Source organism: Portunus trituberculatus, chromosome 24, assembly GCF_017591435.1.
Source record: "Portunus trituberculatus isolate SZX2019 chromosome 24, ASM1759143v1, whole genome shotgun sequence".
Lineage (NCBI taxonomy): Eukaryota > Metazoa > Arthropoda > Malacostraca > Decapoda > Portunidae > Portunus > Portunus trituberculatus.
The window spans coordinates 2,999,697-3,012,643 of record NC_059278.1 but is presented as its reverse complement, the minus strand read 5'-3'; the positions used below and the strand labels follow the sequence as shown (position 1 = coordinate 3,012,643).

At 36.7% G+C, this 12,947-nt stretch overlaps 1 protein-coding gene across 4 annotated transcripts; it reads left to right on the top strand.

Moving 5' to 3' along the window:
- Nucleotides 1-6,036: 6,036 nt before the first annotated feature.
- On the top strand, nt 6,037-12,713 carry LOC123508214 (ubiquitin recognition factor in ER-associated degradation protein 1-like). Of its 4 annotated transcripts, none has more exons than XM_045261751.1 (5): nt 6,037-6,184; nt 8,827-8,915; nt 9,553-9,670; nt 10,212-10,366; nt 11,955-12,713. In XM_045261751.1, the coding sequence occupies exons 2-5, from the start codon at nt 8,913-8,915 to the stop codon at nt 12,585-12,587; spliced, it is 909 nt and encodes a 302-aa protein (XP_045117686.1). In that variant the 5' UTR covers nt 6,037-6,184; nt 8,827-8,912; the 3' UTR covers nt 12,588-12,713. The 4 variants fall into 4 exon arrangements, with proteins under 4 accessions (XP_045117686.1, XP_045117688.1, XP_045117687.1 ...); XM_045261752.1 differs by lacking the exon at nt 6,037-6,184 and adding an exon at nt 6,198-6,359; XM_045261754.1 differs by lacking the exon at nt 6,037-6,184 and adding an exon at nt 6,744-6,792.
- The last annotated feature ends 234 nt before the right edge of the window (nt 12,714-12,947 follow it).

The following is a 12,947-nucleotide window of genomic DNA, read 5'->3' as shown; positions in this document are numbered from 1 at the left end:
ACAACCAGAACAAAAAATACAAACTGGTACCTTTGAAACGGCCTACAACTGCATTCCCATTACCAAACAAAATTTCAGGGGTGTCTTCATCATTCACAACCCATTTTCTCCCAGTTAGATCTCAGGGGCAACAGAAGAAAATTCTCAAATTACGTAATTAGGCAACCTACTGAAGAAGACTAATCTATTTATTTCCTCTATTTTATGTATTGGGAAACTGCACTTGATTGATGTATTTATAAACTCTTAATGAAATAGGAAAGGAATATAAATACAACCTTGATAAACCAGTTATTAGTTTATTTGATGGGTAATGTTGGTGAACTACATACACGCTTGGCATGTATATAAAAACAAATATTCAGTAGATAGATACACTACAAGAATACACTACAAATTTTATGACAAAGCACAAGATCATGCAAGTACAGTCACATTAAATGTTGTTGGCTTGCATAAGGTTTCATGTGTACAAATATGTTGTCATAAAGAGCAATCAGGTATTATATTTATGCAAGATCATACATTAACTCCACATAATTAGGCTGATATACTGAGTTTAATGTTGTTCACTTTACTGAACAATAAACACACTTGAAGGAAATTATAGATATCAAACATTCCTGCTTAAAGAAAAGTCCCTTAACATTGTGACAACAATTCCTATTGCGACTGTACAGTACATACATGCAATGCAAATATATTGTATTGAAATCAATGCACCAATATATATCTTACATAAATTTACACACTGGACAAATAAACAAAAACAAAAAAAGTTCATGCATAAGAACAAGATATTGTACAAACTGCACACAAAATGTACAAACATAAGAAAAAGATATTGAAAAGATAGAAGAACAATGGTAAGCTTTTCATTAAACAAAGGCACACAATACACAAACAAGAGCAGGGACATACATAGTCTTAGAGTAAGCAAATAACACACGCAATAGCGAACACATATACATAGCCACAGATTATGCACATAACAAACACAAGAGTAAGCACATGCATAGCCACAGATTAAGCACATAGCAAATACATAGCCACAGATTAAGCACATAGCAAATACATAGCCACAGATTAAGCACATAACAAATACATAGCCACAGATTAAGCACATAGCAAATACATAGCCACAGATTAAGCACATAATACAGACAAGAGCAAGCACATGCACAGGTACATATTAAGCACATTAAGCAAAAGGAAAGAGTAAACATCCCTAACAACCAAATATATAGTAAATGCACAATAAAAGACAATCAATATGAAGAAACACCTAGCCAGCCATCCATCTATCTATCTCACCATCACTATAAATCAGCTGCAAGACCAATGCTTGTGATTCTATAACTGAAACTATTAATGCTAATACTTTGAAATAACCTGCATTTAGTCAATGAAGCACAACAGAATGCAGTCAGATAAGAAAAGCAAAAGGTAATACAATGCACAAGGAAAAAAACAAAATATGAAATACATATAGATGCAAACACAAGTGCTGGAATACATACCATTATTACCTGTATACTCCTAATTAGTGAAGATATGTCTGAAAGTAAAAAAAAAGTGTTAGATGTATTGCATATCAGGTGAATAATAGATCACTTACATCTCTTACATACAGTACAAAAAGTATCAAGAATTCAATGTTTTCCTCCTTGCAGCAACATATATTACATAATATAATATTCATACGTGCATAACCTTTTGTAATTTCCTGTTTTTTTAATGCACTGGTGTCAGAATCAAAGGGACAAACACGTTTCATTGTAATATTCCTGTTTGTAAACTTTGTATGGTAATATATTCTCATCCTTACAAATATATCAATTGCCTCATCTTCAACTCCATCACAAACATGTCTGTTGAACGTCTGTTTGACTTGATTAATTCTATTATTTCATTCTTCAGTCCATCTCTACAGATGAGATCACTAATATTGTTTAAAAACTGACTCCCAACAACTAATTAGGTTTATAAATGCCCTTTTTGGTGTGCACAAAAATGAAGCCTGTCTTCCTCCTTTGGAATTCAAAAATAGTGATGATGCACTGTCATTTGGTGAGTCATGCATTATCTCAGACTTATATTCATTACAATCATGAAATTTCAATATTTTGTGGCACATATATCCATTGATGTATGATATAGCATATTCCTTAACCTTATGTTGAACAAAACATTTACAGCTATCTGGAGAGTCATTACAAGGATGGAATGACTCCAAATATTCCTTAATGGTTGAAGGATGTGTAGTGGTAGAAGTATCACTGTCATGATTAATATCTTCCTCGTGTATAGAGGTATCTGCTGTACAAACATTTGGAAATTATATATATATATATATATATATATATATATATATATATATATATATATATATATATATATATATATATATATATATATATATATATATATATATATACTATTACCCATCCATGCCAATTTGTTAATATTTGCATAGTTGCTTAAAGACAGGTAGATAAATAGATAGATAAGCAGGTAATTAGATAGGTTGATAGATAGGTAAAATAGACAGATAGATAGATTGACAGGTAGACAGAAAGATAAGGAAACAAATTTGTAGATAGATAGAAAGATAGATATGAATGAGAAAACGTATATATTCCTTTGCTTATTATGAATTCACCCTGGTATATTGCCTAAAACAAACATATATCAAGAATAAAGGCGATACAAACAGAGAATGAGATAATTATCATAGTTTATCTTTCAAATACCTGGTTTTTCTTTTTCCGCCGGAACTGCAAACACTCCCTCAAAATTACTTGATATTTACTGCTATGACAAAATTAATAACCACAGCGATAACGAAAAGAAATATCTCGCAATAACTAATAAATCGATATGTGAAATTTGTATAAGTATAATATCTCATTAATAATAGAGGTAATAATAGACAGTTATCATAAGCATTTACACTATAGATACGTACTGCCATCACAGACATCCTACTGCTACGGGTCAACCTGTAACGGGATGGCAGTAGTGATTGTGGTGGCAGTGTTGGTGGTAGTGGAGTGTTCAGTCGTGCCACGCACCCAGACACATTAAAAAAAAGAAAAAGATTCTCAAAGATTCTGTTCGAGATCTTGGCATTCTGGTCGACTCAACACTGAAATTCCACCTTCACATCCGTGAGGTTTGCTGTAAAGCTAATGGTGGTGCCAGCAACATTCTTAGAGGCACCTTATGCAGATCACCTTCTTTCATGTGTCAGATTTTTATCACACATGTTCGGCCAATTATTGACTTTGGTAGTGCTTTTTGGAATATTGGCTTCCTAGGTGATGTACGCATGCTGGAATCTGTTCAGAGGAGGTGGACTAAAAAGGTTGAAGGTTTTGGTGACCTACCATACTCAGAAAGATTATCTAGACTGAAATTGTTTTCCATTAAGGGTAGATTGCTGAGAGCTGATTTGATTTAAGTGTGGAAGATTTTGAGTCGTTTGAGTCCTCAACTAAATGGTCTATTTTCTAGAGCCACTTTGAGTAGAACACGGCGCCTCAGTTTTGAAGATCTTAGTGCCTCATCATTCCACTGACGTTAGAAGTCGTTTCTTCTTATTACGGGTCATCAATATCTGGAATTCTCTACCTGAAATAGTTGTGTCAGCTCTATCTCTCCAGTCCTTCAAACATTTGCCTGAACAATTCCTGGGTCATCGTCTTTATGAGTATTGTTAGCTAAGTCTTTATGTGAGTTATGTTTTGCATCTAAACGTAGCCAACCGTCCCGCAGTCCTCCAGCGGTACACTAGTAATTTTGGTTGGAAGATGTAGAAGTGACTGATGAGGGATCAAGACCTTCATCTTGGTAAGATATCTTGGTAAGAAAACACGACCATATGTACTAAAAACACACTCTTAGATACCCAAAATACTCGTAAACACACTCAAACATCCCCAGATACATCCAAAACATACCTATAAATACACACACACACACACACACACACACACACACACACACACACACACACACTTACATACATACACAGTCACACAAGTGAAGTGTTACCATCTTCCCGGCAATTTTATAGCAGCACTAAGTGGAAAGACAAGACTGAGAGAGAGGTGAGATAGAGAATAAAGGCAACGTGGCGCCAGCTGTTCTACTGATTGACCTTATCAGCTGTTCCACTGACCGACCCCTCTCCCGGGCAGTCTGCCAATACTTTTTCGTATAATATTTCTTTACAATAATATTACACTTCCATGGTATGTTTTTTTATAGTTTCTACAAACATTTTGCTGCCTTTGACCTGTGTTCCGCGCTTTTGTTCCTTATATATGTTGTGCGTAATTGGTGTTCTATGGCCTATAAGTAAGAGCTTTTTCATCTTCCCATTTACGGATTTTTTTTTTAATTATTTCAAGCTATAACTGAGCCTTTCTGGTAGCTTTCTGATCTTTCAAGTGTGAAATCAACCTATTAAATGCAATATGTAGACCTTGAAGTGGTACTTAGTCCTATTAAACGCAGATTCTATTTTATTTTTTCATTCTATTTGTTTACGTTTCTGGTTTGCAATCTAGCTCGTTCTAGAATACCTTGAAAGATAGCTCAGACTCTGTAAAATGTATTAAAATACTAGCTAAGTGAAAAATAGCTAGACTTTAGGTACATGAGTTTTTAATGTATTTAGATTTTAATGCTTTTGTTTTACATAGATGTGTTTTCTTTCGTTCACTTCTGGTTCTAGATAAGTGTCGAATGCCTGAGGAAAGAGTTTATACTGTCTAATATATATATATATTTTTTTTAAAGAAGTCTCAAGTCGAAAGGGGTGGACGTTTTAGTAGTTTAAGATTGAAAATGTTTTTTTTTTTTATACTTTTAGCATACTCAATTTACTCATTTCTTTAAAATTAGTTAGGCAGGAGATGTTTTTATGTTGTGGATATTAGTTTAAGTATTTATGAAGTCATAAAATATCAAACATTCGGCGGTGGCTACATTTTTTCTATAGGTCTTTATTTATTTTTTTTTTTATCATTTACGTAATTTAGACGAGTCACCGCTGTTCCCGCTCACCCTGATGACGTCAGCCTCTTTCAGCCCCCCCCTGTTCGTTAATATTTTACTTATAGTGATTTATACATGATTTCGTTTGCTTCTAAGTCCAGGTGCGTAGATGGTAGCAGCGAAAGGAAGACGAAATAAGAAATAAAAGAGGATGAGGAGCAAGGAAAGAGAAAGGGAAAAGTAAGAGGGGGGAGTAGCCAAGTCACAATACTTAAATTTCCCTCCTCTTCCTCAATATTTTGTCTGATATCTAGTGTTTTGGTGTGTTTCTGTGCTTCTAAGCTCAGGCATTTAAATGGCATCAATAATGGTGGAAGAAAAGGAAAACAAAAGAATAGGACGAAAAAAGAAATTGGAAGAGGAGCACCCAAACCGCAACATTTAGCTAAGTCTTCCTTGTAATCTTGGCGTTCTCTCTATTCCATTTTTTTCTTGGGTATATTATATTTTGGAATGCTTTAAGTGTGTTTGGTAATGTTGCAGGGTGTTTTGGATATTATAAGTATGCTTTGGGTGCATTTTGTGTATTTTCAGTGTGTTATATGTTTGAAATACATTTTACGTATCTTCAGTGAGGTGTGGAGATGTTTGAGTATTTGGGTGTGTTTTGAATGTGTTTAGGGACATTTTTAGAGATCATATGGTGCTTTGGAATAATTTGGAGTGTTTTAAGTGGTTCGGGTGTGTGCGAAGGATCTTTTGAATGTATTTGTATATGTGTAGGGATGGTTTTATTGTATATTAGGTGCTACTAGTGAGTTTTGTGTGTTTGGGGGCATTTTGAGATGTTGCATGGTGTTTTGAGTTTATTTGAGGATATTACTGAGTGTTTTAAGTGGTTTGGGTGTGTGTGGGGTGTCATGGGTGTGATTTTGGTGTGTGTGTGTGTTTCATTTTCCTCCTTCTTGCCCTTCTCCGGTACCCACAAGACTTTCCCCACTGTAGTAATTATGTTTCACTATCACACACTATTCTTATTACAGTGGAGGATGAAAATCGTGCCTCCTTCACCATCGTCGCCAAGATCAAGAAAGATGGTCTGTTTTTAGGGAGCCACTGGACGCACCTCGCAGCTGAGTGACTGGCGACAGCTGGCACTCCACCTTGGACGTAAACAAAGGTGAGTGGGTCAACATTTCATTGTATTATTTATTTTGGCCTCATGAAATGAATACAGTATGCCACCGATCGTAGTGCAGTGTTCAAGGAAAGTTATGGATCTCAATTAAAAGTCCATACAAGGGTGCAAATAGACGTCATTGTAGCGAGATAGCCTGAATGATGCAGCTATTTTGGTGAGTTATGTGTGATTTTCACGGACCCACGTTATTTTTAAGCCCTTGAGTATCATGACGCGTTTCCATATTCATTCTGCTTACTATCTGGTGATTTTATACAGCTTCAGAAACTCATGTGGGGTGTTAAAATAGTGAAGACTGTTGCCATTAATCTTCCTACTTCATAGACCCTTCCTAATGTCAATAAAATGGTCTAATTGTACACATATCTTAAGGTAGAAATGTATTTTTGTATTGAAAGGGTTAAAATCAGCTTTTCAAGTTTTGAGTGGCGGCATCAATAGTCCAATGGAGTCTGGGTCAAGGCAGTACGAGTGGAATGCATACACTCCCGGTCTCAGTGGTGAGCCACACGCCTGACGGGCAACCTGGAGCACAGGACACTCAGTAGCTTACCGCCTCACACTTACAGGTTCTCAATTTACCCTTGGTGAGGAGAACTTAGCGGACTGGCATCTATGTGGGGCTTATTGTGTAATTGTTTTTGTTCCCCTTGTTCAGATTTCGCCTCTTACATTAAAAATTCTAAACCTAACAAACCAAACAAAACACCTCAAAGATCATGCCATTATGCCTTACTGGTGAGATGAAGAGACTCTCAGGGCTATGGAAAAACAAATGAAAACTACTGTGGGAAGGCACTTTTCCAGAGCAAGACATAGGCCCATGTAACACCTACTCACTCAATAGTACAGATATACAAAAGGTTAATGCCCACAAGGATCTTGGTGTACTGGTTGAAACTTCTTTACACTTCCACATGCACATAAAAACCACAGTTAACAAGGCTGCAGGTCTGGCACCAAATTTACTAAAAGCAACTATTTGTAGATCACAGAATTTCATGCTAAAGCTGTTTATTACACATGTAAGACCACTACTAGAATACTGTTCATGCCTATGGAACACATGTTATCTTGGAGACCTAAAGATGCTAGAAAGTGTTCAGATGTCGTGGACTCGACACATAGATGGAATGACTGGACTGTCCTACAAAGAGCGTTTGTTAGCTCTTGACCTCTACTCTGCACGTGGACGCCTTACTGGTGGTGACATAATAAAGTACTGGAAGATCTTCCATTCTGAGTGTTCTATCTCTCCCTAGGATTTATTCATCACAACACCACACACACATACTCGTGGACACCGTTTTAAAATAGCTCACCAGTACAGTTCAGTGGATCTTAGATCTCGATTTTTCTCATTCCGGTGTGTCCGTTTATGGAATTCTTTGCCTGACCATGTTGTTGCTCTGAACTTGCTGCCATCCTTCAAATCAGCCCTTCACAGTCATTTAGTCGACATTCTGTATGACTTTGTGAAGTAATATGCATATACACATGTGCTGCTGTTTGCTGCACAATAATATATCCTGCATTTCTGAACAGTTTCAATGGGTACACATTCCAGTCCACTCACAGTTTGTTACAATCATCCAGTAATCTACATTTAAAGTTGACTGGCGTCCCTATTTTCCTAGCTACCTTTTTCTTACTCTTCGTTGTATTTTTCTGGTTTGGGAGCTAAGGGTGGCTAACCAGGTGAGTAACCAGGTGGCTAACTATGAAGTACGCTGTGCCTTCAATTTAATGGAACATAAAACCTCAATGGACAGATATCCAGCAATGGTCATTCTGTCTGATGCTGGGCTGATTTGCCTGATGTGACACTGGCTTTAGAAATGTCAAAACCCTAAAATAACAATAAGTGTGTAAAATCGTAGTAAAATAAATTAGAAAATTATATTATGTTTACTACTACGTATATCATACAATCATTAAAGAAAAATAAATTGTTCTGAGCTTGAAGGGAGGCAGGTATAGAGGCTGATGTAATATGTGTTAACATGGTGCAATCTCCATGTTAACACTGGTCTCGTCAGCCACACCTCAGTCTGCGCTTGTCTCTTGAGGAATATATATATATATATATATATATATATATATATATATATATATATATATATATATATATATATATATATATATATATATACACACACAGTGTCTGTTGCTGCTTTGATTCTGGTGTTGGTTTTGTGCCAATTTGCCCCTCAAACAAAAAACAAATAATAATAAAAAAAAAATGTAAATGTGGGAATCTAACCATTGTTTCAGTTGTTTAACTTACTATATTACTTATGTACAGTACTTGGTTAGGTTACAAAAAAATTTTTTTTGTATGTCAGGATCTATTATACATAAGTATTTTCAAGCGATGGAACACCCTTTTCCCTTTTAATCCATTAAATTGGCATCTGAGTGTGCAGACATGAAATAAAGCCTGTAAGAGGTATGTGTTCCTATTATAGTGTATTATACTAATCGTCTTTCATACTCAGTCCTGCAATTTCACATCGCACAATAATGTTAGGGTACTGACTCATTATGGAATGCCAGATTTTACAATGTGTCTTTAATTCTTTTTTTTTTTTTTTTCTTTTCTTTTTTTTTTTTTTTTGCAGAACCCAAACATTCCTTTAGAAAAATTATCAGAGGACAAGACCTCAGACTTATATTTGACTCCCAGCCACAGAAGGAAGCAGTGAACATGGTGAGCACCTTTCATGACCTATTAGCTGCCACTCCTGTGATTGATATTTACATACCATCCATGCTGTACTGTGGAGAACTTAAGAAATAGTAAAATCTCACACTTAACTTGTTTGGATTTTGTAAATGCATGTTTTACATGTATTAAGAGTGGCAGAATTCATTAACTTTACTTCAGTGTATGAGACTCTGTAGAGCTATGATTCTTAAACTTAGTTGCTTTGTGGTGCACTAGAGTTACACCTTTGACTTTGCCCATCTATCAAGACTATGGTCAGTGTAGTGCAGGCCTACTAAAGGGTATAAATTTAAGAACACATACTTGTCTATGAAAATTAGGCCACATGCTTTGGTGACAGTCATGGCCGACAAGTGTGTTATGGTGCATGGTTTGCAAATAACTGGTATAAAGACTAGATGTGAAAGAATGCGTACGGAAGCTATAAAAGATTAGATGAATTTATAGATGGGGGATGATAGATGGAATGAAGTAGCTTTGCTCATACAGGGACTGCAATGTGTAGGCCTGACAGCCTCTTGCAGCTTCCCTAACTTTCTTATGTTCTTATGCCATTGTGTTAGTCATGTATGTGTGAACACCCTGTTCTAGCTAACATTTGTCTTCTTTCCTTCCATAGTTCAGCTTCAACATGTTTGGGGAGGCGCTGCAGCCTCGACCCTTCAACACTCACTACCGCTGCTACTCAGTGTCCATGTTCCCGGGAGACAAGCAGACTGTGGAGCACGGTGGCAAAAGTACGGTTATAACGCTTTGATTTATTTTGTAGAACATTGTAGTTATATTGATTTTCAGTCCATTAACTTTTGAGAAGATTAAGGTTACATTGAAGTCCAGTTTCCTTGTATTTGAAAAGTTTAGTCTCATAACCAGCTTTGCAAATTTCACTGTGTATCTCTCTCTCTCTCTCTCTCTCTCTCTCTCTCTCTCTCTTCCCTTTCAATGATCAGGTACATCAATTATCTGCTACCAGCCATGTAATTGTTTTTATTCCCAAGGGACAAATTTAGCCCTGATTGAGAATCAGTTCTAGAAGTGAACATCTACAGTATGTCAAAATTGCCTCATACTTAGTTTTTTTATTGACTTTATAATGTGTGTGTGTGTGCGTGTTTAAGATTACTTAGATATCTAATTAATCAAAAGAGTTAACAGTTAAAAAGAAATGGGTAATGCATAGATATTTGGCATTCTAAAGCTTCCTATAGACACACTACACATATTGCAAATATCTTAAATGCAGAGAAATGTTTGTTTATGATTTTTTCACATTTGCAGTTATCATGCCACCGTCAGCACTGGATCTCCTGACGAGGCTCAACATTGTGTATCCCATGCTCTTCAAATTGACCAACCAGCGTGCCAACAGACACACTCACTGTGGTGTGTTAGAATTTGTGGCTGATGAAGGGAAGGTGTACATTCCTTACTGGGTGAGTACCTCAGGAAGGCTCTTGGCCGTGTTGGTGTTGTAGCAGCATTGGTTCTCCTTACCTGTAGTGTGTTGTTTACAGAATTGTGGATGGTGGTTAACAGAATTTGTGTTACCCATTATGGAAAAATTATGTTGATGCAAAAGAGACAGATTGATGAAAATTCCTTTACTTCTTGAGGCGAGGGATGTGGCTGTAAATTGCTTCTTGTCTTATGGCATTATTTTGGCCTTTTTTATGGAGGTTGCTCTGTTTCCATTATGAATTTCACAGCTCTGACCAAGTTAATTGCTTTGAACTAAAAAGTGGCTTCTTTACCCATTCTTCTTTGATTTTTAATAATCCTGAAGTGTTTGGATCATGTGGCATTTCTGTGATGTGATGAAATTAAATAACATTCTGTGGCAAACTTACATTTAGAACACTGGCCAGTACTTATGTGAAAAACACCTATTCCTTCCTGTGCTCCTCATGGGTGACCTGTGCTCTACTATATTTTCATGTCATTCATCAAATTTGTTGCTTGTGTGGCCTTCCTTCCATTGGCTCATGTTAGAGCGAGTTTGTGAGGGATTAAAAGCACTGGCCATGGAAAGTATAGCTTGAAATTAGACACAAAAAAAGGAAAAAAATAACTTCCCACTACTACAATACTGGTGGAGATGCTGAGTGAGAGTGTAGTAGTTGTATAAACACCTACAAGCCACAGTGACCAAAAATGATTGTGCAGACTTCAAAATGAAGTTGGGAAAAGACAAGCTGAAAAAGAGCCTGTCACCTGCCCTTAGTCTTGCAGCTGGAAAGATGCATGAGCCACCCTTTGAAGGTTAATGATGCCTTTCTCTTTTTATCTTTTTCAATGAACAATATATGATTGAGTATATTGGTAATCCTGGATGCTGGTAACCTTGGTGTGATATAAAAGCTGGTGTATAAATTGTTGGTTTCCACTTTGTTACACAGATGTCTTGTCCCAATCAGCTTTTGAGAATCTGGTCACTAGTGTGATCACAACTTGAATTTTTATTGTCTGAGATTGCTATGCTCAGACAGCATTTCAAAAAAATTGAAATGCTGTCTGAGGATAACAATCTTGTGAGATGCTTTGCTGCTGCACCGTTCAACCTCCTTACACCCATTGCCCTGAGGGAGTTCATTGGAGGAGATAGAAAAAAAATCATGGTTTGCTTTTCCTTTGCATTGTGGTCGGCCTTTTGATGTTGGGTTTCCAGTGCTGTGCTTGTGATCTCAGTGTTGCTGTGATGGTTTGGCAATCTTGTGTGGAGGATATAGGGATGTTCTTTACATGTATCTATAATGTTGTTTCTGTTGGGCTAGTTCTAGGTCATAATCATGTGCACCTGCTATTAATAGAGTGATGGTGGTGATAAACAATTCTTAATGATAGATTAATTATACTTCAATGCCCAAAATAGTTATCTGTTGCCAATTTGTCTTGTAAATACTGTTTGTAGTTTCATAAAGTCAACAGATAGATGCAGGAAATTTGATCATTACAAAACTTCCTTCTATTCTTTAAGTTATTTCTTTGAAAGTAGGGTACACTACTGATTAAAGCATTTTTCAGATGATGAGGAACTTGCTATTGGATGAAGGGGAACTTGTTCACATTGAATCTCGGTCACTTCCTGTTGCCACCTTCTCAAAATTTGAGCCCCAGAGTGTTGAGTTCCTTGACATCACAAACCCTAAGGCAGTACTGGAAAATGCCTTGCGGAACTTTGCCTGCCTGACACAGGATGACGTCATTGCATTGAATTACAATGATCGTATCTATGAGATGAGAGTGTTGGAGGTGAAGCCGGGGAATGCAGTCAGCATCATTGAGTGTGACATGAATGTAGAGTTTGCCCCAGCAGTGGGGTATCAAGAGCCTGAGAAGATGGACACCTCATCCCAACATGCGGAGGATGAAAAGGAAGACATGATTCCTGAAAATGTTGGCTTCTACTCCTTCCAGGGCTCAGGAAACAGATTGGATGGGAAGAAAAAGAATCTGGAACTGCCTCAAGAGGAGCTTCTCAAGAGACTGCCAAGACAGAAGGGCATTCCAGATTATGATTATGAAGTGGGTTACATCAAGTTCTGGAGGCGGGTACCCAAGACTAACGGAACAGAAAACAAACCAGAGGAGCAGGAAGAATTTGAGTCCTTCAAAGGCAAAGGCACCTCCCTCCGGCAAGCAAAGACCAGAAAATGATGAATGTTGCTCTGACTATTGTAGGATTTTGCAAATAGGATTCTTTTTCTACAGATGAATAGATGACTCAGATTATTATTCTAACTTAGCCTTGTAACCAAAAAAATAAATAATTAAAGGAAGCACTGTGCATGTTTCAACAATTGCCAATAGCTGTGACCTTCACCAAAGTGACAGAAAGTAGGTACGTAATATGATTAGAATTTAAAGTTGATGAAACCTCAATAAATTGTGATGCATTAACATTTTCTATTAACATATTTTAGTATCTTGCAAATTAATTATTGTACTTTAAGTTGCATGGCACTTATGTAATTAAATGTTGTTACAGTATTTAATTTCCTGTGCATGCAAACAGTC